Below are 24,653 nucleotides of genomic sequence, written 5' to 3' on the forward strand. Positions count from 1 at the left end.
CACTCTTTTAATTTCCTTTTTCTGTTCTTTTTTTTCGAATTCCCGGTGTATACTTCCCGGACTGTCTTCCCAATCCTCACCGTACCCACATCTTCGGCAAATCGCTTCCTATGTTTAAAAAAACTTTGATCTTAATTGACTTGATAAACTTGTCCATTTCACTTCTAAACGAATCAATTTCGCGCTTCTAGCATGCAATTCAATTCCAATTATAACGACCAACAACAGTGGAATGCCAATCAGCATCAACCGGCCGCTATGCAGTCTCCACAAATCGATCCATCCGGTCTGCCTTCGACGGCTGGTGATGAGAGTCTGGGAGCGGCTGCTTCTGGTGCGGCTAGTAAACAGAATTCAACCGAACGTATGAGGCAAGATGAAGGTAAGATTTGACAACAGCTGAGTAATCGTGGTAAATTGATCAGGCAAAGCAATATTGTTCAAGTGATGGCTACGAACGACTCAAAACATCCTATTTAGTGCTCAGTAGCTCGTAAAAACAAACAGTTAAGAGTTTTGACCACAACGGAATAAATTTGTACACAAATAGCGTTGGATAGGTCCAAGTGCCCTGATTACGAATCACGCATCAGTTCGTCCCAATTGTGTCTATAGTTCTGCTGCAGCTGCTTCAAAAAAATTAAAAAAAAAATGGGATCGGGACAGTTGTTGGTACAGCAGGTATCTAAGGTGCCATGAGCTCGTATGACTACTCTAAAGGTCTTCACTATCTATCGTTAGTACAATATCGAAGGAAGACAAAAATTACTCAAACATGTCTACCTTCACTATTGTAGCTAATGACATCCTAAATACCTGCTGCGCCAATAACTGTCCCGTTCTCATTACTTTTTACAAAATTTGTGAAGCGGCTGTAGCAGAACCACAGTCATCATTTGGATCAATGGATCCGTCTTTCCTACTCAGGACACTGAGACCAATCCAACGCAATATCTCTGCATTTTTTCTTTTATCAAATGTGTCTTCTTACCGATGAATTCGAGTTACCAATCGACGAACACAATTGGAAATGATTTTTTGAACTAATCCTCTCGACGACTCGATTCGATCGTGAATTACGCATTCAAACGCCAAACTGTTTAATTCCCAGGTCTCGGTGAAATGGCTACAATATCCGCGGTTCTATACGCGAACACAAATCATCCCGAATTGAAAGCCACCTATCCGAACTGGACAGATCGATGCAAACAGATACTGAAAAAATGGCGTGCCTTACAGCAGGAGAAAAAGGCACCGTTCCTGCAACAAGCTCGCGACAATCGATCAGCGTTACGGATGAAAAAGGCCCAACAGGTAAGTCATTTCGTTTAATGCGCCGCTCCTCATGTATGTCATTTGGTCCACTAGCAATTCCGTTAAGGGCGCTACGTCTGCTCAATCATTATAATGAACGTTTTAAGAGTGAATGATATGCAATGCATTTATTGAAATGACCAAAATACGCATTTTGTATGTTACGTGTTTGTTACTAACCACGAAAGAAATGTACACACACACATACACATACATACATACATACACGATCCGCATTATTATAACATACATCGAATGTCCATGATACGTTTCTGGCTACTATTACATCCGAGAATACATTTTCCGAATTTTATTTTTATTTTTTCGTTTTTGTTTGTTATCTCGATGACACACGATGCCGATGACATTCCATTTAATAAAATCATGCTATTAAGGTAAAAGGTTACTCTCTAAAACAAAAACCAATTCAACCCCAAAAACGCAGGTACCGCTCATGTCACCGAAAGATGCTGCCATTTCATCTTCACCTGCACCACTAACGCCATCAACGGCACCGACATCCATTGGCGATCACATGTTATCCGATCAGTCGCAGCGGATAGACGTCCAACAATCCCCACATGTTCATCATCAATTATTTGAGGTGCAAGGAAAATCTGGCGATGGCAAACTAGATGAATTAACACAAACTAATCAAACTAGTGCATCAATTAATTCTAACACCACAACCACATCCCTAACTTTGACAACATCAACTAACCCAGTAGACTCACATGTCCCGAATGACAAGGTAGAAAATGTTCCAACAACTGTTTTGGTACCCACCACAATGTCCAATTGTTTATCGTCCAAAAACATTGCCAATGTTGAACCGAAAGACAGTAAAATGCCGACCGCGTCGATTGTCGAAAATGATGGCAGCGGCAGTAAAACGCCCACATCATCCAATGTGGCCAACAATTTGTTGGCCCATTTGGGTAGCGGTCCGACATCCATTGCTAATGTTTCGTCTAGCATGGCAACTAGCTTAAATGTCATTGTCACAAAGCCATTGAGTCATTTCATGAAAACCGTCACGATAGGCACTTCGAAGAGTGGCATTTTTGTGCCGAACGTAATTGCGACCAATCTGACACCACAGTTTACACTGCAACATCAATTCGGTTTGCACAGTAGCAATTCGTCGGGTCCGGCTCCGAATGTAACGGTTAATCCGAACGGTAATTTTAATACCAATTCCAATGCGGTATTACGACCAGGATTTACGCACGCGTTTCGTCCCTTTAACATTCAACCGGCCGGTTTGAACTTTAATTTGATTGGTCACTCCAATGGATCAACTATTACGTCGCCGATACTAGCCGCTCAATTACAAACCATAAATCAAATTGCATCGAACCAAGCACAACAACAACAGCAGCAACAGCAACAACAACAGTCAGCCCAGCAACAGCAACAAATCAATATTGTTCATTACAATGCGAACAATGTTCCGACTGTTCCAACAACAGGACCCGAAACCAATCTGACACTGTCGCTTCAAAAACGATCCGTTGAAACGAATCCCACAAATGCGTTCGGTCAGTCATCGTCACCGGCTCATTCTGAAACACTGACCAATAGTTTAAATGACCAACAAATTCGGGTACTGACTCCGTCCGAAATAATGCGCACATTACCCTCCCTGCCCAGTCAGGATGTTGGATGTAGTTTTGATACCACACCTTGCAATGCAATCAATGCCAGTCCAAGTCCCAATAATTCGTTCAATAGCCATCAGCAAACGAATCCAGCTAGTACGACAAATCCTTCAACACAGTGTTTGCCTTCCCCCACAACGACGACAAGTGTTACGACAACGGTCGCACATCAAATGGTGAGGGTGGATGAAGAAAACGTAAAAAATATTTTTGTTTTTTCCGTTGATTTTGCCGAATTCGCTGGTTTCAATTTTGAGTTTTTTTTTTTAGTTTTTTGGATATAGTTGACGTTGGATGTTTAAAAAAAAAGGGAAGATTTTTCCATTTCTGTTGGCTGTGAAGATGGGCCACAGTAATGTCCGATTATTTGTACGGGTGCTGTGTCTATGAAATGCAGTCTTGCAAATTTGAAGGTTACCGCGTAGCTTAAGTTAGCACCGTATGGCTGCTATCGAATGAATGGTTTCTGGTAAACCAAAATAATTGAACAACGGATGACGTTCAGTATTTCGAATGAGAGGAGATCTGTTGGAGTTGAGGAGATTAGTGATCACAATGTTTAACAAAGTAATGGATATTGAACGGAAATGAATAGTTTTCGGTGCAGAAGCATGTAAAAACCATTTCCGATTGGAATTTCGAATGGGCAACGACTGCATTTTATAGATCCAAAAATATAGAAAATTCGATTCGCTTTTACGTTAATTTTTTTTTGTTCAATTCTCGCCATCGAAATTTTGGTTCATTATTTTTTGCGTTTTTTTACCGTAAAATGCATGAAAGTGACTAACAAACAACAATAAAAAAACGGATACCGAAAGGTTGACCAACTCTCTCTCGCTCCCCGATTTCCTGTTGCACCCCTACTTGTCCCAGTCCATTGAGTAAAATTCCTGAATCTCTAACCACTTAGCATGATTTAGCTTGTACCAACATTTTATTTTGCACAATCCAACCTAACACAACGGTGAAACTGGAAAGGGTCGTCCGACGGCAAACGAATATTTTCTGTTTCATTAACCGAACTCTGTTTTATTTTTGCATGTAAATCATCATTTTATTCACACCATTCTAACTAGAAACTTTATTTACAATAAAAAAAAAATCTTTGAGAAATGTCTGCGGACGCTGTGGATGTATCATTTTACTAACGTACGGATTCCATTGTAGGATCAGGAAAAAATTAACTCTCAACAGAAGAGTCTACGCGAACAGGAGCAAGAACGACAATGGAAGAATTTACAGGCCATGCGTGCTCGTGAACAGCAAATGCAACAAATGCAGCACATTAACGGTGTACTACCCGAACAGAAAATGCAACCAGGTGAGTTGACATTACACTGATGAATCTACTCCTACCTATGCTAGTGACTAATGGTCCCGTCTATCCCCAAACAGACATTGACCCTTCAACTCAATTGCAAATATCGACCAATTCGAATGACATGATGGGACCGATGGCAAGTCCATCGCCGAATTCCCGAAATCAATTTGCTGCACCCGCATCAAAGAATCAACGGATTATTGTTGGTCTGCCGAATGCCCAAAACAATCCGGGTGGCTTTCAGCATCCATCGATGTCGCGGCCAGTTTCGGTGCAAATACCACGACCTGGTCAAATGCAGCAACGTGTCAATCAGAGTCCGTTTTCGCCACAGGCCCAAACACCGCAGTCACCGCATGACCAGTTTCCGTTGTCGCCAGCTCAGACCTCGATTGATCCGTTTTCTCGACCACCGTCTGAGAATTCACAACAGGATCCGTATCTGAACGTAAGTTGCATTGCATCGTTTTGTTGAGTTGGTTGTTCATGTTCTTTTTGTGTGCTTTACAGTCTCCTCAAACACCGCGTTCCTTCGACCATCAAAGTCCGAATCCGAATTCGAATCACAGTCCTGCCTATTCAGGTCAATCGAATCAATTGATTCAAACCGCACCAAATCAACAGACTGCCATACGAATGGGTATGGGCGCTGGTGGATATGCAAAGGCTCCGGGAACACCGCGACCGCATTACGCTACCGATTCAATTCGGCCAACAGTGTACGCGTCGACTGCACTTTTCAATACAGCTCCAAATTCGCCGTTCACATCACCCAGGAACGACCAATTCCAACAACCACCACAGCCGCAAAGTCAGCCGGAGAACAATCGTCAGCTACGAGATTTATTGCAACGACAACAAATGATTACACCTAGCATGCCAATGTCGACGGGTAATCAACAATCTCCGCTTATGTCGCAACCTACTCCACAGTCGCCACGCTGGAATAATGACGGAATGGATGATGGTTTGGCTATGGGTAATCGAAACGAAGTGACACAACACATTCAACAACAACAGCAACCGCCACAACCAGGGCAGCAGTCTGGAATGGGACTGCCACAACAACAGCAGCAACAACAAACCCAATCAAACATACCGGATGCGAATACGTTCCGACAACCTCTTCCACCAGGCATGATTTCACGACCACAACGTATGAACATGCCTGCACCCATAATTCGTCCAGGACAACAACAAATCGTGCAGAAAGGAGCTCGAAGCATAATTATGACATCAGATCTGCGACAACGTTTCATTCGACCTCCAGTTGGTGGAGTCATTGCGTCGGGTCAACAAGTTATTGCGCAACAACAAACTATTATACAGCAACAACAACAGCAGCAGCAGCAGTCATTTTCACCACAACAATCTCAGGCCGTTCGAATGCAATCGAACATTGTCAATGTGGTCAAGTCAAATGAAATGCAACCAGGCCAAGTGATAGGACAAAGATTGCCACATCAAGGAATGCAATCCATTGGTGGTATGTCGCAGGGAACTGTTGAGACTGCGGTTCCTCCACCAGCTGATGCTGATACACAAGAAATTCCCGACAATGTCACAGCTGAATTGGAAAAACTCGAACATGAAAATGCTGTTATGAGCGAAGTAGAAGGAGTTGGTGATCTGCTGGGTGATTTGGGTGAGGACGATGACGATGAATTACTTAACTCATTAACCGCTGAAATGGGCGCTGACTTTAACATACTCGAATATGCCGATCCCGAATTGGACACACTGAACGACGGTGATAAGGCTAATTTATTGGACAGTTTAGACTTCGGCGAAGCCGAACCTGAAAAGGGATCAGTTAAGAAAGAACCTTCGGATCCTACCAATCCAAACAAACCAGCTAGTACAGTTGAAGACTGTAATCAGCACGTCGTTCCAAATCAACAACCTATGCAACAGCAAGCTTCGATCAATGTTAATGTGACCGGTGCTTCGTCTCACGTCAACGTTCAGCAAACAATGGGTGGACAGATGCGACAACTTTCCAATGTGCCAACGTCACAAATTCAGCCTCAAGTCAGTCAACAGCAGATGCAACCACAACAGGCCAATCCTCAGTTGCAACATCAGTTGAATCGCTTGAAAGCCATTCAGATGAATAATCAGCAATTACCACCACCATTGCAACAAATTCAACAGCAAATGCAAATGCAGGTATGATCGACGTGCAAACGACATTACGACAATTTTCGTCTTCATATGAGCTATTTTTCTGACAGGTTCAACAAGCAGCCGCGAATGGAAAGGCCATGCAAATTGGAACACAATTACAGACTAAAGACGGTACGATCGGAATCGTCACAGCAAATAACACTGTGTCGCTGAGTCATCCAAGTTTATACAACCGAGGAGGGTAAGTGTCTAATACAACGTCAATTGCTTTAAGAGCGATCTGACCGAAATTTTTCATTTCCTTAACAGACCGATGCAAAATCAACTCATCGCTCAGCAACGAATTTCCCAGCTTCGTCTTGCTAACCCGAACATTGCCCAACAAATTGGTGGTCAGCCGAGAATTGTCTTACAGCAGCAACAGCAACAAGTTCGTATGATTAGTGCTGGTGCTCAACAGCAACCGCAAGTAGCACAACCTCCGCCACCACCGTATCCTGGTCAACCACCACCGCCATATCCAGGAAATAACGTTCCACAAACAACTGATTCACAGGTACGGCAATCAAATGATTTCCTTGTGTTCGTTTTACCTTTTCTGTTTCGTTTTTTCGTTTTTTTTTCGTATGATGAGTGTCACTATGAGATTTTGTGAATTGATTGGAGTTTTTGTTGTAAACGTTATGGTTTTGTGAGTGTTGTTTTGAAGCAGCGTACGACACATATGCTAAAAGAAAAGGGGATTGGGTTCGAAGACGAATTGTCTCGAAAGATTTCTATTTAAGTCAAACGGTGCGCCATGACCGTGATTAAAGCTTAAGTGGAGACACACCACATCTGATTGTTTTAGTATTCTGCTGGATGGCCGCGGATAAAAGTTGAAACTCCACCGGGTCGGCTGTTAACGATTTTTATTAAAATTCTAACCTGAACTAGTAACAAATAGCTACCAAGAGTCAGGATGGAACTGGCCATATGGCAAGCCCGATTGCATCCTTAATTTTGATTAAGAGGTGCACGTCTTGACTTTCAGCGCTTTATGCGTCATTCGGTAGCCAGTCCGGTGTTGTGAAGAGTATTTAACAGTTCCGCTTTCCTAGTAAGGAGTGAAGCTACACTCAATGTAGTATTAGAAAGCATCCCTGTGTGACTGCAGTTTCCGTCTGACCTTTAACCATTTTTAATGAGCTTTCGGCCTTCTACCTTAAAAATGTTTTTAAGAAAATATCTCAAATAGTAACGGGTACCAAGGCTCATTCTTTATGAACACGGTGACAATTCCATGAGAAATTGTTCTCGTGCCTAGAAGCCAATAATTAGCTCAATATCGGCTATCAACCGCTAAAATTGGAATTTCGGTCCCAACATATCGACAAATGCGTGTCCACGTCTATTGTTTTGTAGCTAAAAATTTGTTTGTTGAAAGTTAAAGTTTAAAAACCATCAAAAAAAATGTTTTTCTTTTCTTTGTGCATGTCGTTCCACGTTTCATTTTTGGTTTTATAAATGTTGACATTTTTTATAACGAAATTTGCGTTTTTAAAAATTTAAAAAAATCAAAACTATTGATCAGTACAACATACCATATCAATCGTACTCGTTGGGGATAAATCCTGAAAATCAGTTAAATCAGCGACGATCTTTGTTGCTGCAGGTGAGATGTCAAAACAAAAAAAAAACAAAAAAAATCCAATTAAAACAATTGGTACTAGTTGCATGCATGCAGTACAATTTAGTTGAATTTCACACCAGTCATTTGATTTAGCTTGTAGCAGTAGAATTTTTTGGTTTTCCTTTCAATTTTTAATTTATTTAATTTGTGGCATGGCAATTGCTATAAAAATGTATTGCTCCTGTACGATTCAAGAAAATATATTTGAAAGCAAATTCCGAATTTGTAAAGGCTATCCGTTCAACGATTTTCGTCTATCGAGTCGAAGACCAAATTTGAAAACGACTTCCAATGAAGAATCCCATAACTCAAACCTTCTAGTGCTTGCACACCATACCACACGATCAACTCCCAAAAGGGAAATTCTTTTTATTTTGTTTGCCTACAATCGTGACAGTTTCTTAATCATGCAGATCACTTCTGTGGAGCAGGATCGTAAGCACCTTTTCGAGACAAATTCTTTTTCATCTTGTTAATCCGTCGATTCACCTCGAACATATTCCGCGTAAAATTCTTTTACTCACAGTCTTGCACACTGCCGCAACATTAGTTTACTTTTCGGCTCCATTTACTAGTTTGTCACATCGATGCAATTATTTTATTTGAATCGCTACGTTACAGCGCCCAAAAACCTAATCTATTTTAAAAACAAAACAAAATTGCACATCTTTCCAACCGCATAAATGTCCCGACATACAACGAATCATAACATAAATGACTTCTCGTCAGGAACAGCCTTTACTTTTGGAAGACCTTCTGGAACAAGAGAAACGCGAACAGGAACGTCAAGCCGGTCAGGTTACATCTGTTCCGTCGGATATGCCAATTCAACAAGACGCCAATTCCGGTCTGCTAACCGATCATGATTTCGAACGGATGCGAGTCGACGTTATGAATACCGGTCCACAAGGATTGCCGGCACAAGGACTTCTGCCGTTGCAGCATCAAACGACAACACCACAAATGAGTCAACATGGTGGAATTCGGCAGAAATTTTTGAGCAGAGGAGTTAGTCAGCCGCAATGGCGATCGAATATGGCTGCGCCTCTACACACGCAAATGGGGCAGCCAGCCAATCAACCAATGCCAGGTCAAAATAGTATGGAAGGCACTATGATACGTAAAGAAGGGTAAATGTTTTTGCAAATAATTTAGGCTGGCCACGAGCTGTTACAATTTACAATTTTACATTAGATGTAGCGTACTGCTTTTCAACGCCAATCTACAAGCTGCTCCACCATTACCACCCGAAAATATTATAACGGAACACGATCGCCAAATGCAAATGGCTTATGAGCAATGGTTAAATACACAGAACAAAGTATTGACCGCTCAATTGCAGTACTACGAAACTGAAGTGGGTAAATTGCGTAAGGTCAGGAAATCGTTGAACAGTAAGCAGCGAGCATTACGAAAAACGGGTAACGAGTTAACCGAACAAGACGCAGCCGAATTGACAAAAGTATCGGGAGAACAAGCGATCGTTCAAAAGCAGTTGGAAAGCGCTAGAAAACAAAGCAGACAGCATGGTCTGCTGATGCAAGACTATCACACAAAGCAGCAGTCCAAAACGACCTCGCAAATGATTTCACCAATGTCAAATCATGCGGGTTCCTCTCCGGCACAAATAGCTCCACAATCACCGTTAATGTCTCAATCGCCATCTTCACAATCGATCATGCAACCGGCTCAGTCGCCTCTGAGTAATCCACTGTTGCAGCCGGCCAGAAGTCCGTTACATTCGCCAAGTCCTTTGATGTCACAGAGTCCAGGACCTGGCAGTGTTTCGTCCATTTTGCAAAGTCCTGGTCCCGGAAATTCAAGTATGTCGCCATACAGCAACATGCAACCATCGCCACGTATCGGTACGCCGCATCAACAAAACGATGATACGAGTCCTTTCAGTCCTAGTGGACCAGGGTAAGTTCATAACATTGAGAAGTGGTGGATGGCGATTCAAATTTTAATTTTTTTTCTTCTTCTTCTAGACCATCACAGTCACCGTCATTAAGCGGACGCCTAACATCTCCAGCTCCACGAATGACCTCACCACAACACAGAATCGGTACCGGGCAAATGATGGCTGGTGGTCGAATGACAAGTCCAGTCAACCCATATGCACAGCAGGGCATGGCACAATCCCAAATGATGGTCAATCAGCAACAGAATCGCTTTATTCGACCTATGAATATGCAAGATCGTCCACGACAAACAATGATGGCAATTCAGCAACAGCAGCAGCAACAGAACCAACAAATGCATCAGATGCAACAGCAGCAAGTACAACAACAAGTACAGCAGCAGCAACAACAGCAACAAGTGAACCGACAAAATAACACAATGTATCCAAATTCGCCGTCATTGGGTAGTCCCCAGCCAATTATTTCCAATCCACAACAAATGAACATGGACAACATTCAAAATCAACGTACCCTGCAACTGATACAGCAACGACAAATAATTCGACAGCAGCAAATGCTTCATCAGCAACAACAACAGCAGCAGCAGCAGCAGCAGCAACAACAACAACAACAGACCAATCAACAACAACAGCAGCATATGTCGTTTGTCGATCAACAACAAAACATGACGCAGGTGAGTGAAGATTAACGACTAGCTTTTCCGTGCCCCAATGGATTAGAATTCAAATCAACTTTTCACTTTACAGAAATCGCCAATGCTCAGTTCGCAGCTGCAAAATCCTCCATCATCACCGATGCAAAATCATAACATCCACTTTGGTGGTCAACAACATCAACAGCAAGGTATCGTTGGTTCACCACTGATGCGACAGTCTTCTGGCTCTGGTGGCCCATCTCCCATTTCGAATTCGATGCAACAACAGGACTCTTATATGCATCAACAACAGTTCATGCAGCAACAACATCAAATTGATAACCATCAATCGATGAACCAAATTGATCCTACATCGGGCGGAGGTGGTTCGGGAATGCATCACAATGTCATTCCATTGCCACCATCATTTGCCCGTTATGGTTACATTAAATTGGGCTTGTTCGGCGGTACGCCAATGTATACGAGCTTCGGTAAAGGTGCTAAACGATTGCCGGCTCCTGCGGGAAGTGCTCCCGTTCAATCGAATCAAACTAGAAAAGATCATCCGAAAGATACGCCCGCCACAAGGCCAATTATTGTGAAGAAAAAGAGTGTGCCTATGACCAAGGCAACCATTCAACACAATAAGATCACATCGTTGGTCAATCAAGATTATAGCGAATTTGATGACGGTTCGTCAACGGCCAGTTCGTCACCCGGAACATCGTTAAGTTCATTGAAAAAGGGTGGCGATATGCACGATATTGTTGTTATCGATAGCAGTCCCGATGAGAAGATCGACTATGACGACGACAATGATAAAACTGTTGTCGGTACAGAGGTGTCGTTGAGTTCGGTGGCACAGAATGTAGACGATGGCAATGATATGTCAGTAATGTACAGTTCCACTGGTAACGAATTTATTGTGTCCAGTCCGTTGGATGAAGTCGTCGAAGAATACCCACTGTTTCCGTGTGTTGTTGATTATGTGGATAGCGATGATTCAATGAAACATCGGCAGAATCACGACGATGACAAACACAATGAATTAGTGCAACTAGCTAGTCCTGGAGAAGATGAACGCCAATCCATCACCATTGATAGTAGTGATGAAGACGGGAAAAACAAGAATCCAGAGTCACCCGAATATTTAGAAGATCTGGCTACGACGACGTCCGAAGACCACTTTCAAGCGACCGAAGAAGATTTGATGTCAATGGGCTCGGAAATCATCATTATTGATTCGAGTGCAAAGACACCAGAAGAATCCAACTTTTCTGTGTCAGGTATGTGTGTGTGTACCACTTCAAACATCAGACTTTTCGATCTGATTCGATTTTGATTTCTCTTTCAGGTGTGGATTTCGAGGCGATGATCGACTCTGAAAATTCGAAAGATTCCAAAGACGACAAGGACAGTGTCTTATCGCCGCCGAGCAACGAAACCGAAAAAGAAATCGTTCCAACCACCAAAGAGCGAACAGTCATTACCGTGGTTGTACCTCAACCGAGTCAAGCTTCCACACCAGCCACCACAGCGAAACCATCGCAAATAGTCACGTACAGTCGATTGCCAATGACCGCTTCTACAATTGTAACAGCGAAGAAAGCAAACTTGCCAGTGTATTCAACGGCTGCCGCTGCTGCGGCCCATAAGAAATTGCTGAAAGATGCTACACAGACGACAGCCACCGTATCGATTGGCAATAAGACGATGACTGTTCCAGTATTGAAAAATGTTCCACTCACTCAGTCACACACCAAATCGTCAGAGCAGGTCACCAAAAATATGTTGTCACAGCCGATGAGCATCAGTTTGGCCAAAGCACCAACTGTCATCAATGTTAGTGGACAGAAAATCGCAACGTCGACCATAGTGACGTTATCTTCATTGAATTTGCATAACACGAGTAATGCACGGATTGTTCAGGCTACATTGCTGCGTGCCGGTCAACCGCACCAACATTCAATCAATATTCAAACTCAGCTGCAAGCCCAACAACAACAGGCTAATCAACAACAAGCGAAACAGAACCAGAACAAACTCCTCGAAACATTCACTGCGAAAACCATGTCTCCGACCATTACGTATTCAAAGTTGTCATCGCTGAAAGTGACCCAAGTGTTGCCGACGAAAATATTTGAAGACGAATCCATTTCACCCGACAGTTCAATCGAACAAGACGAACCGGATATTTTGTCACCCGAAATTGAACGTCTGGATGCATCCGATAGCAACAGTAAATCGACACCAGTACCAGCAGATGTTATCACGAATGCTTGCCCGTCGCCGTTATCGGCCAGTAGCCCAGTCAAACAGATCGAAGTGGATGAAATGTTGTCCGATGATTGGAAGCGAACATCTCCGGCAACGTCTAGATCCAATGACAGTATTGTCACACTTCTCAATGAGAAATCTCAAGACTCGATGGAAACATCTTCTTCGTCGTCAGCAGCCAGCAAGGACAAACCGAAGCAACAAGGTGTTATACCAGTACATGTCATCATCAAATCCAGAGAATCGTCCAGCAGTCCAATTCAAAATCCAACCAATCAACGATTGATGACAACATCAACAATGCCGCAACTATCGCCACTATCTCAACCCAACGAAATTACGTCGAACATGGCCAATGTATCGCAACAATTGAGGACGATAATGTCGTCCATAAATCCCACCTCAACGATAGTTCAGCAGAAAAGTGTAACAACAGAATCAGCGTCTGGAAATGCCGTTGAATCGGTTAATGAAAATCAGGACGCAGCTAATCGATCGGATTCTATAAAGAGCGATGGAGCGACGGTTATTTTCGAGAAACCGAGAACGGTGACATTGATGGACAGTTCAGAGAGTTCTGTGGGTAATGTTACACAGAAACCTGTCGCAACACAATTGGTTGGCCAAGTAACATACACTCCAGTGTCGGCATCCTCCGGTGGAAATATTTTGGTTGTGAAACAGTTGCGTACACCTAATGCACAAACAGCTGCAATGACATTGACACAAAGGCCATCAGCTGTTGTGAAATCTACAGTGTCCAATCCTAGCTTTACAGTTCAATCGGCACCAACTTCATCTGTAATAATAAACCAGCTGAATGTGTCAAGTGTCACAAAACCATCAACAGAACCGAATGTATCATCATCAGATACCGGTGATCAAAAGTCGTCGAGCATTGTCAGTATTTTAAGCAGTTCATCAGCTTCAAGAATTTCGTACAATGATCTACAGTTTACAAATCCGACGTCACAACCACCAACTTTAATAATGGCTACAACAGCTCGATCAGTCGTAACGTCAACCCCATCCAATTCATCTGTTCCGTCGATGTCGATGTCCTCGGCCAGTTCTACTCAAGCCATACAGAATATACTTCAGTCGAGCTTACAATGTCGACCACTCAGCGGCAGTATATTGGGAACGACGTTGAGCCAGCCACCAAAAAATGCAACCACATTGCTTCATTCGCAATTGACCAGTGCTCCATTCAGACGATCAAAATCAACCGATGAACCGCCTGGATTCGTGAAAGATGCCCCTGCTCAAATACTCGGCATCAAACGACATAGTTTGGAAGTGGTAAAAGACGAAGTGAACGATACAGCAGACGAAAGTGGCAATAAAACTGATTTGGAAAATCGGGGCTGCAAATTTTCCCACATGGCGGCACCGCAAATGAAATCAGAAGATTCGCAGAATGTTCTGCTGAAGCAGTTACTTCAAAATTCCGGAAATAGTAGTACACCATCACCAACGCCCAGCAATACAGTCACTCGTCCGGTCACAACTGTACGGGCCCCAAGTTTGGGTGTCGTCAGTTCGTTGGAAGCTCAATTGGCCCGTCCAGTTATACCACCAGTACCGGCCACATTATCATCGCTTCGATCATCTCCGCAGTCACTACACACGCAAACGGTTTCGACCACTTTTAGCGATGCACCCAAAACTGTAAATCGACCACACCAAATCGTATCCCGCGAAACGTCTTTTGTATCGAAGCCCGTTACGTCAGCGTTGCAACTACAACAACAGCAACAACAGTCACAGACATCATCATCATCTGCTGAAATGCGAAAGTGTTGGACACAGTCTATTATGAAGAAAGAAACGCAGCAAGTCAATGTGCCAGTTTCTGGTGCCTCTGTTGCAGTTTCTTCGGCAGCAAGTGCTACCATTCCTGAACCTCCACCACCATATTCAGTAGCAACTAAAATGTTAGAGGCTCCTCAGCAACAACAACAAATTCAACAACAACAACAGATCCAACAACAACAAATTCAGCAACAGCAGATCCAGCAACAACAACAGTCTCAGCAATCTCAACAACTGCAACAATCGCAGCAATTGCAACAGATGCAGCAATCGCAGCAATTACAACAAATGCAACAATCACAGCAATTGCAACAAATGCAACAATCGCAGCAATTGCAACAGATGCAACAATCTCAGCCACAACAACAATCTCAGCAGCAAGTGCAGTCGGCACACGATTCACAACAATTGTCGCAATCTCAACAACAGCAACAAGTGAAACAAATTGCTCCGACCAACGTGATTATCAAAAAGGAAATCAACATTTCGCAACCGAGTCCTATAATTCAGAACAGTCCAAGCACACCATCTACTCCTACTGTGCCACCAGGACCGTCATCTCAATCGTCCTCCGAAAACAAACGTGAATTTCTCGACGATAACTCCCAGCAAAGCGTCACATCCGATCAGAGTTCAACCGTGAAAACCGAAATTGTTCCGAAAGACGAACTGCCGGACGAAGAGGCTATCGCAAAGGCGGCACAAGAATCAGCTTTGGAATTGAAGCGAAAGAAGCGACGCGAATATCAGAAAAATCGCCGTCAAATGCAAATCTTAAGCAAAGAGAGCATGAATTCCACAACAACCAAAAAGAAGCAAAAGAAATTGTCGAAATTAGACGAGGACTACGATTCGTTTATCGAAAATTTAATGGTTCAGTTGAGGCTACTGCCGCCGATGCAAATTCTGGAACCGTTGCTGAGTCGCAACTACGGAATATGTCCGGCTTATGGGACTGGTGATTTGACAAAGTTCAATACTGAGAAGGACTACAGTATAGCTAATGGCGATCTGAAGGGAGACTATGGAATGGCCGAACTTTCCAATGTGGCAGATTTCTACAACACTCAACCGTTCGGTTGGAAATCGCCATTGATCGAACAAGCAACCAATTCCACCCACTATGGATTCTACGATCAAGAATTTTCGCCAATCAAATTCGATGGTGAAGAAGAACCACGTCATCACAAGTACGATCATGTGTCAAGCAAAGAACGTGATGTCGAAACACCTGACACAATCATAAGTTCTTCGAGTCCCGAGTGTATGATATGGGAATCTGCTCCCAGTTTTCCATGCCTTCGGCTCATCAATGAAGAAGAATCGGATGAAGGCGATGATGACTCAATAGTCTACAAGAGAATGTCACCGCAAATTCCAATAATTGCACCGATTCCCATCCGTCTAAAGCCCGGTATGTCGTTAATCGATCGTGCATTGATTGAAGGCAACAACAAGGAAAACGAAGGATTGAATGACGAACTGGGCATTAAGTCGAGATTCGGACCACCGACTCCGTTGAAAGACAAAAACAATGTGACGGTGACTTTAACACTTACATCGTCAGCTGCTGAAGATATTCTCGGTGTTTTAAGAGACCTGGCCAATATACTACACATTCCGCCGCCGACAACATATCAGATCGTTGAACGAACAACTACACCACCTAGTCAAAAGCTTGGCCTTTATCGAACCCGAGGCAAAGACGGAAAAGAAGGTGCACCGATTGACATTCAAACAATTTTGAATGGCGCGGCTAAATTCTGTCGTCACTGTGACGTAGTCATTTTGAGTACGATCATCCGGGCCAAAGCATCCGAATTTCCCCTACTGTCCATGAACAATAACGAATTGGTCAACGACTCCGACGATTTGTACTTCTGCAGTAAATCGTGCTATAAGCAATTCCAATGGCGTCCCACAAGCATTTTGGAAGACAAATCGTTTGAAATGTGTGGACCGGGAACGCGAACCTATGACGATACAAAATTCAATGCCGATTTGAAGGATCAGAATGTTCTGCTGACCACAACATCAGCTTCAAATGATCTGGATGAAGATGATTTGAAGATGGACATCGATTTCAACGAGGCCGATTTGAAGGACGTTGGTATTTACATCAAAGATCTGGATATGAAGCAGGAGATCAAGGACGAAATTGACACGAGTTTCGAAGAATCGGTGGGTAATGTGGACGAGGACCGCAAAAAGTCGCGTAAACTATCGGAAGACGGACAGGATGATGCTCCGTCAGCCAAACATCACAAAGGTATGCGCTATAAACATTACTCGCCGAATTGCTTCCGATCGCCAGTGAAGTTCAAGAAGATGAACGAAAGGGAAATCACCGAAATGCTCTTCAGAATGAACATAACAGTGACACCGACACCAAAGGTACCTGACGATACAAGGAAATGTATTTTGTGCCATCAGATCGGTGATCTAGTTGCCGATGGTCCATCGAGACTGCTGAATTTTGATGTTGATAAATGGGTAAGTGTTGCGCACGTTACGGGTCATTGAACCTCTGAGACTAATTCGCGAAATTTATTCATTTTCAGGTTCATTTGAATTGCGCTCTTTGGTCGGATGGTGTGTACGAAACGGTGAACGGAGCTCTAATGAACCTGGAGGCTGCATTGCAGGCCAGTTTCGTTCAGGCGTGTACGTTTTGTCATCACCTCGGAGCCACCATTAAATGCTTCAAGAACCGTTGCAACAGCATCTACCATCTGAGCTGTGCTATGAAGGACAATTGTGTCTTCTACAAAAACAAAACGGCCCATTGTGCCATCCATGCACCGAAAAGCGAAAAGGATAACGAACTGACGACATTGAGCGTACAGCGAAGGGTCTACGTTGAACGGGACGAAAGTCGACAAGTGGCGGCCGTAATGCATCACTCGGAACTGAGCAATCTTTTGCGAGTCGGAAGTTTGATATTCCTGAATGTTGGTCAATTGCTGCCCCATCAACTTCAAAATTTCCACACATCCAACTACATCTATCCGATTGGATACAAGATTGTGAGTTCAAGATTGACTAGGTGTTATGAGGCGCCATTACTAACTGGAAAATATTTTTTTTCTCCAACAGATTCGATTCTACTGGTCCATGCGACGACCGAATAAACGTTGCCGCTATATTTGTAGCATCGCTGAAGTTGGTGGACGACCCGAATTTCGTGTTCTCGTTCAAGAACCATTCGAAGAGGACATTGAATTACGTGACGCAACGCCGAGAGCGATTTGGCTGCGAATCCTAGACCAGTTAGCCCAGCTGCGCAAAGAACACAAACTGATTCAACTCTTTCCCAAATACGTAATCGGCGAAGATCTGTTCGGTCTAACCGAACCGGCCGTCGTTCGCATTTTGGAAAGTCTGCCCGGAATTGAAACGCTCACCGACTACCGCTTCAAATACGGACGAAATCCACTGTTGGAACTGCCATTGGCCATAAATCCTTCCGGATCGGCTCGTACCGAACCGAAACCACAACAAAATCTGAGTTGGAAAAAACCGCACACGCAACGAACCGGCTCTGCTAGCCAAAGACCTACATTTGTTGCGTCCACGTCGGTGGTCGGCGAGGTGGCCTGTCCATACAGCAAACAATTTGTGCATTCAAAGAGTTCGCAGTACAAGAAAATGAAACAAGAGTGGCGAAACAACGTATTCCTGGCAAGGTAAGTGCGATCGACGTGTCTTGACTCTGGAGTTTTTACATTGTTCGGTTTGTCTCTTCCTCCTTTTCCTGTACAGATCTAAAATCCAGGGGCTCGGACTGTATGCTGCCCGAGATTTGGAGAAACATACTATGATCATCGAATACATTGGTGAAGTGATACGATCGGAACTTTCCGAGCTCAGAGAGAAGCAATATGAGGCTAAGGTAAGTCGAATGTTTTGTGCTATCGACAACGAACCTTAGGTCAGTTGATGAACTTGGGCTAGTCGATGATAGATTTGGGCTAGTCGATGATGGACTTGCGATAGTCGATGATGGACTTGGGCTAGTCGATGAAGTTGGGCTGGTCGATGATGAATTTGGGCTAGTCGATGAAGTTGGGCTAGTCGATGAAGTTGGGCTAGTCGATAAAGTTGGGCTAGTCGATGAAGTTGGGCTGGTCGATTATTAACTTGGGCTAGTCAATGATGAACTTGGGCTAGTTGGTGAGCTTGGGCTAGTTTGTATAACAGACTAGGAGATCAATTATACAAATGAAGTCATAGATTCAATGATTTTGTTGCTATCAGAGTTTAAACCACCGAAAAATGAAAGATTTTAAGCCATTGATCGACAGATTTCAAGCCGTTCATTACTCTTAACGACATCACATCAAATTCACTTCATTCAGTCCATTACAATGATGCAAAGTCGCAACAAAATTTTTGACCATTTCCATTCCGTTTTCGTTCCCAGAACCGTGGCATCTATATGTTCCGACTCGACGAAGATCGAGTAGTTGACGCTACTCTATCCGGCGGATTGGCTCGCTACATAAATCACTCGTGCAATCCGAACTGCGTCACCGAAATGGTCGACGTGGACCGAGAATGTCGGATCATCATATTTGCAAAACGTAAAATCACCCGAGGCGAAGAGGTAAGCGAATTGAATTTCCTTGGCTGCAGTGCAACATGCTAACGTTTTCTCTATCTTTTCAGTTGTCTTACGATTACAAATTTGACATCGAAGACGATTCGCACAAAATATCGTGTATGTGTGGTGCACCGAATTGTCGGAAATGGATGAATTAAATTGGTTGGAACGAGAGAATCGACGGATGACCGTAGAACTATTGACAATTAAGAAAGACTGGTGAGCTTTACTTACCGTTAAAACGTTTATGTAGGCGAATTATGCAAAGTGTAGGGAGAGAGAGAGAGAGAGAGAGGGAGTTTACTGTTGTGTTAAAATCGATTTTTCCACAAACATTTTCGGCTATAAATTACTCTACAAACGTAAATCAGAAACAAAATTCGAATAATAAACTGGTAAAAGTATATCAAACATTCCATCCATTATCACGAAGACAGGTTAACGATTGAGCTGCAATTGAATGTGATGGACCGCGTCGGCAGAGTGGTTCCGAATTTTATTTTAAATAAAATTTTGCTTGACAAAATCGATTGTAACTTCACACCGAATGTGGCACGTGTAAATAAGAGACAAAACAAACAAGAAAAAATTGTTTTTAAACTTTCATTCTTTATGTACAATAACTAATAACTGAATCCTTCGAGATCACAACTCTAATGTTATTTAAAGTGAAAATGTTTCTTTCCTCAAAAAAAAAATATTTTTATCATCGATCGACCTTTACGTATTTTTCGTACAATGTTGCACCTTTTTGATATAGCGGTAAATGAGAGAGAGAGAGAGATGTAGGGTGGTGAAACGAAAAATCATTTTTATTTTTTAGAGATTTAAGAACACACATTCTCATGGTGGAATAATTGCAATTTAATTTAATTTAAACAAAAAATTAAAAATAATTTAAAACAAAACAAAGAGAGAAAAAATCATAGAAGAAATTTTTGTTTGGAGCTTAATGACGCGACTAACATTTAAGTGTTGTTTTTTTATATAATAAAATAAAATTAGGAAAAAGAATTCAATAAAATAAATTGATTACAAGTTTAAAATAGTAATTTAAGAGGAATACGGTTACCTCAAGGGTTGTAAATTAAAATTATTATTTTTTTGTAAAATACAAAACAGAGAAGAAATACAAAAACAGAGAAGAGAGAGAAATTATATTGAAAGAAACAAATAGAAAAACAAAAGGTAAAAATTAAAGTAAATAAAAAAATCATTATTCTAGTGTTAGACATTAAGTGCAAAAGAGAATCACACGATCAGAGAATATATTTGTTTATGAAAATAAAAAATCGTAATAAAAATCCGTAACAAAAATTTTCGTGTGTCGTTTTCTTGCTGGTCTTCTTTAGACGATGTTAATTATAGCAGTAAAACAAACTGATCCGCCTTGATATCTCAAAACTTTTTTTAAATAATTTTTTTTTTATAAATTTTTACTGGAAAAAAATCGGACAACCCTCCAACCTCTAAAAGTTTCAACGATATAATTTTTCGCTGAAAAAAAAAATATTTTAGGGCATCATCACTAGGGGGGTCCAAAAAAATTTAAGTGTCGAGGAAGTTGGCGGACCCCGAGGAAAACAAACCTTTATGGCCTCCTGATAAAAATTGTATATGGGGCCGATGCGATCCGAGTTGGTTTATGGGTAGCTCGAGGCCGAAATATGTAAAAAACCGCTGTGATTTTCCATACATTTTTTCCATTACTTTCTATGGAAAAAAAAATTTTAGCGACAATATCAAACTTTTTTGGTCCAGGCAACTTAGATTAGATGCAAGAGCAACAAAAATGCGTTGTTTTCATTTTTTTGAATTTTTATATCCTCTGGGCACACCTAACAATATTGATATAGACAAAAATCGACAGATAATTTCCAAGTAATACAAAGTCAGGCGAAGTCACTCTTTAAATTAAGTGTTAGGTGTCGTTGTAAAGGTAATGACAGTGGCTTTCTAACGAGCACACACACAAAAAGTTTCAAGTTGGTGTCTTGACGTAACAGTCATTTGAAAATTGTCTGAGTTCACGACCTTGACATTTTTGCACCAAAATCCATTTCTATATAGCTTCAAAAAATTGTTTTCGAAAAAATTTCTTTTTGCGATGAAAGCTTATGCCATAAGCTCTCGTTAGATATGAATATATCCGATGCATATACCATAAATGTTTTGGAAGAACCCAAAGACTGGGTGAACAGATTGGGAAACTTTGACTGACTTGGGAGATGCGAATGCACTTACAAATCATTAAATCGGTCTCTTTGGATTATTTTGAAATGAAATAATCCAACGCACCTTAAGAAGTGACCTCAGCATCTGTTAGTTACGTTCAATTTTTCTTTAAACCCTCATTTTCGTGGTTTTTCCGAGGGGTGACGCACTCGGGATTAAATGGATTTAAATCCATTTAATCCCATGTATTTCTTGGATTAAATGTATTAAATGGATTAAATTTGAAGAAGTGCGTGACCCCTCGGGTTTTTCACATATTTCGTCCTTGAGCGACCCATAAATCAACTCGGATCACATCGGCCCCATATACATTTTTTATCAGTGGGTCCTATAGGTTCGTTTTCCCCGGGGTCCGCCAACTTTCTCGAAACTTTTATTTTCCTATACGATTCTGGACCCCCCTAATCATCACTCGTATCGATAGTCGACCAGTGTGGTTTTGATTTTTATTACATACTTTGGACCGTGAGGTGAACCACTCTGAAATATTCACCAAATAATCACCAAATAATCCAAATAATCAGAATAATCACCAAATAATCCAAATAATGTATATAAACAGATAATCCAAATAATCAAAATAATCAACTTGTCATTTAGCAAATACCATCCAAAATGTCCAGTTTCGAGGCCACTTCCTTAATATGACGAACAAATGAATAATGACAAGTTTTTAAGCGTTCGTTAAAAGTGACTCAAACGTCCTAAAAAAAATCTCAAATAATCCTCGAAATAGTCACGAAATATATTTCCTTTTTTGCTCCGAATTTTTCCTCAAAGTCCAAATTAACGTATTACACCACTAGGGTAACCAAAGAAGTTATTTGGAGCTTACAGCGTGTAAAATACGTCAAAAAATTGAAAAATCTAGTTTCGTGTCATTATCAACAAACTTTACACGAAAACAGGACTTTTAGACTTTTTATCACTTATCATGTAAATTTTGAAATAATATTTTGGGATTATTTGGGTACAAATAATCACCAGAATAATTACAAAATAATCCAAATAATCACCAAATAATCCTTCGAAAAAAAGAGTGGTTCACCCCTCGCTTTAGACTCTAGTGAATGAATAATCATCCAAAATTACAAAATTGTTCTTTAGCCTGGATATATTGATCAATCCAGGGATGGTGTACTCTAACATAGGCTTATGGAAATTCTTCAGTAATTCTTAACAGACCTGTTGCTCTTCCCTTTTCCACCTTTCTTATTGTAGAGATCATTTTGATAGTTAAACCATCGAGCGGCCTCGGAGATTTCTTTGTACTGGCGGCCCTGGTTGGAAAGCTCCAACGCTCATCAGTTGTTCTAATACTTTTCCTTTACAAGAATTTTAAAAATTCAAGTACGCTAACACAAAAAGCGGTCGATTTTCCATTTTTTGTGTCCATCTTAGTTTCTGGCCATGGCTTTCAGAATTCCAACGGTTCTCCAAAAAAGTCGGTACACAATTTTTGTCATACAAATTTGAACCACCCTAATGCGTAGGTAATAAAGCAAAATTGATAAATATATGACACTGGAGAAGTCCAGTATGAAGACACGAAAATTTATCCAATATTCAATTTCATTTAAGAGGGATTCTTTTGAAAACCAGTACCGAAATCGGACGCATTTTGTAGTGGAATTTTTTATATGTTCCTAGAAAGGACTTCAACCCTAGAAACCAATACCAGTTTCAAAAAAAAATCTTCGAAGCTTGTGTGGCTAGCGAGAGGTCATCAAAAACCGAAAACTTGGACTTTTCTTACAAAAATTTCTCCAGTCTTACATGGTCGTGTGGGATGTCATTAGAAAGGTAATCACGTGTAACTAATTCATCCACACTGAAATATGTGCAGGTTAAGTTTTCAACCGAAGACCTACACTGTTCTTATAGAAATTTCTCGATGTACACAAAACGTGCATGGTCGTGTGGAGTATCATTTGAAAGGTAATTTTATGTGCTTATAAGCCAAATATGTGGTCTTATGTGGTTTGTAGATGCATACGATGAAATAGAAGCTGAAATGTTTAAGTGCTCATATTTCATCGCATATGCATCCAATCCCCATAAGACCCGAAAGTACCTTTCCAATGACATCCCACATGAACATGAACGTTTCGTGTACATCGAGAAACTTCTGTAGGAATAGCGTAGGTTCTCAGTCTTTTTCGGTTGAAAACTTCAACTGCCCATTTTTCAGTGTGGATGACTTTTAAATCCAATAAGTCTCTATTCGGCACAATAGTATATGTGATTACCTTTCAAGTACAAGTTTTTTGGTTTTTGATCACCTTTCACCAGCCACACAAGATTCGAAGAATTTTTTTGAAATTGGTTCTGGCTTTAAGGGTCGAATACCTTTCAAGGCACATGATAAAAAAGTCTTCTCGAAAATACGTCCGATTTCGGTAGGTTATTTTATCAAAAGAATCACTCTAAATTATAGCAGCTGACCTATTATTTTTATGCCATCAGGATACTGAAACCATTCAGAAATAGTTCTTCTTCAAATTTGTCTAAAGGAAGCTAAAATTCGCGTACAGTACATACTAGTGTGCGGAAAAGGGGCAGGCCCAAAATCACGTGGAAACTAACAGTCGTTGACGAAGCGAGGAAAGCCGAGAAAGAATGGACGGAAGTCAAGGCACTCGCACCGAACCGAATACGATGGTGGCAATTTGTAGACTCTCAACTCTGTGCTCCCTCGAGGAGTAAGACGACAGATAATGATGATATACTACTGTGCCTTCGAAGTGAAAATTTCATTCTATATATACATTTCAAGATACTGCAGAGTCGGGAAAACTGGGTCCATCCTATAACATTTTAGAAAAATTGGCACACCCTATATTCATGTGGGATCATTCTTAAAGTATATCACGCGTGACGACTATTTGCGTCTCTTTCTATCATATCTTGCATCTCTTTCTCACTTGTAACGATCCCTAACGCAATACGCCAGATAAAGTTTAATTGATTTCACAGATGATGTAGACAGTAACTCCTTATTGTGCATGATCCATCATTAGAAGGAAACATTGTTTACTTTGAAACATTTTCGACGACCAATAGTTTAAG

The 24,653-nt window shown here is 41.5% G+C and overlaps 1 protein-coding gene across 7 annotated transcripts in view; it reads left to right on the forward strand.

Annotated features, from left to right (window-relative positions):
- LOC119071047 (histone-lysine N-methyltransferase 2C-like) overlaps positions 1-20,622 on the forward strand; it is a 30,797-nt gene extending 10,175 nt beyond the window's left edge. For 3 of the 7 annotated variants that reach the window (XM_037175649.1, XM_037175650.1, XM_037175651.1), the window contains 19 exons: positions 192-382; positions 1,112-1,314; positions 1,760-2,065; positions 4,146-4,299; positions 4,374-4,747; positions 4,810-6,468; positions 6,534-6,667; positions 6,736-6,982; positions 8,000-8,080; positions 8,834-9,228; positions 9,293-10,018; positions 10,087-10,693; positions 10,767-11,940; positions 12,009-17,239; positions 17,308-17,772; positions 17,843-18,432; positions 18,509-18,638; positions 19,170-19,352; positions 19,415-20,622. In XM_037175649.1, the coding sequence (XP_037031544.1) occupies positions 192-382; positions 1,112-1,314; positions 1,760-2,065; positions 4,146-4,299; positions 4,374-4,747; positions 4,810-6,468; positions 6,534-6,667; positions 6,736-6,982; positions 8,000-8,080; positions 8,834-9,228; positions 9,293-10,018; positions 10,087-10,693; positions 10,767-11,940; positions 12,009-17,239; positions 17,308-17,772; positions 17,843-18,432; positions 18,509-18,638; positions 19,170-19,352; positions 19,415-19,507 (12,943 nt within the window). In that variant the 3' untranslated portion in view covers positions 19,508-20,622. Of the gene's footprint in view, positions 1-191; positions 383-1,111; positions 1,315-1,759; positions 2,066-4,145; positions 4,300-4,373; positions 4,748-4,809; positions 6,469-6,533; positions 6,668-6,735; positions 6,983-7,999; positions 8,081-8,827; positions 9,229-9,292; positions 10,019-10,086; positions 10,694-10,766; positions 11,941-12,008; positions 17,240-17,307; positions 17,773-17,842; positions 18,433-18,508; positions 18,639-19,169; positions 19,353-19,414 lie in introns of all 7 variants that reach the window. The other 4 variants (XM_037175654.1, XM_037175652.1, XM_037175653.1 and 1 more) reach the window with 4 other exon arrangements.
- Positions 20,623-24,653: the final 4,031 nt, after the last annotated feature.

The sequence above is a fragment of the Bradysia coprophila genome, assembly GCF_014529535.1.
Source record: "Bradysia coprophila strain Holo2 chromosome IV unlocalized genomic scaffold, BU_Bcop_v1 contig_106, whole genome shotgun sequence".
Classification (NCBI taxonomy): domain Eukaryota; kingdom Metazoa; phylum Arthropoda; class Insecta; order Diptera; family Sciaridae; genus Bradysia; species Bradysia coprophila.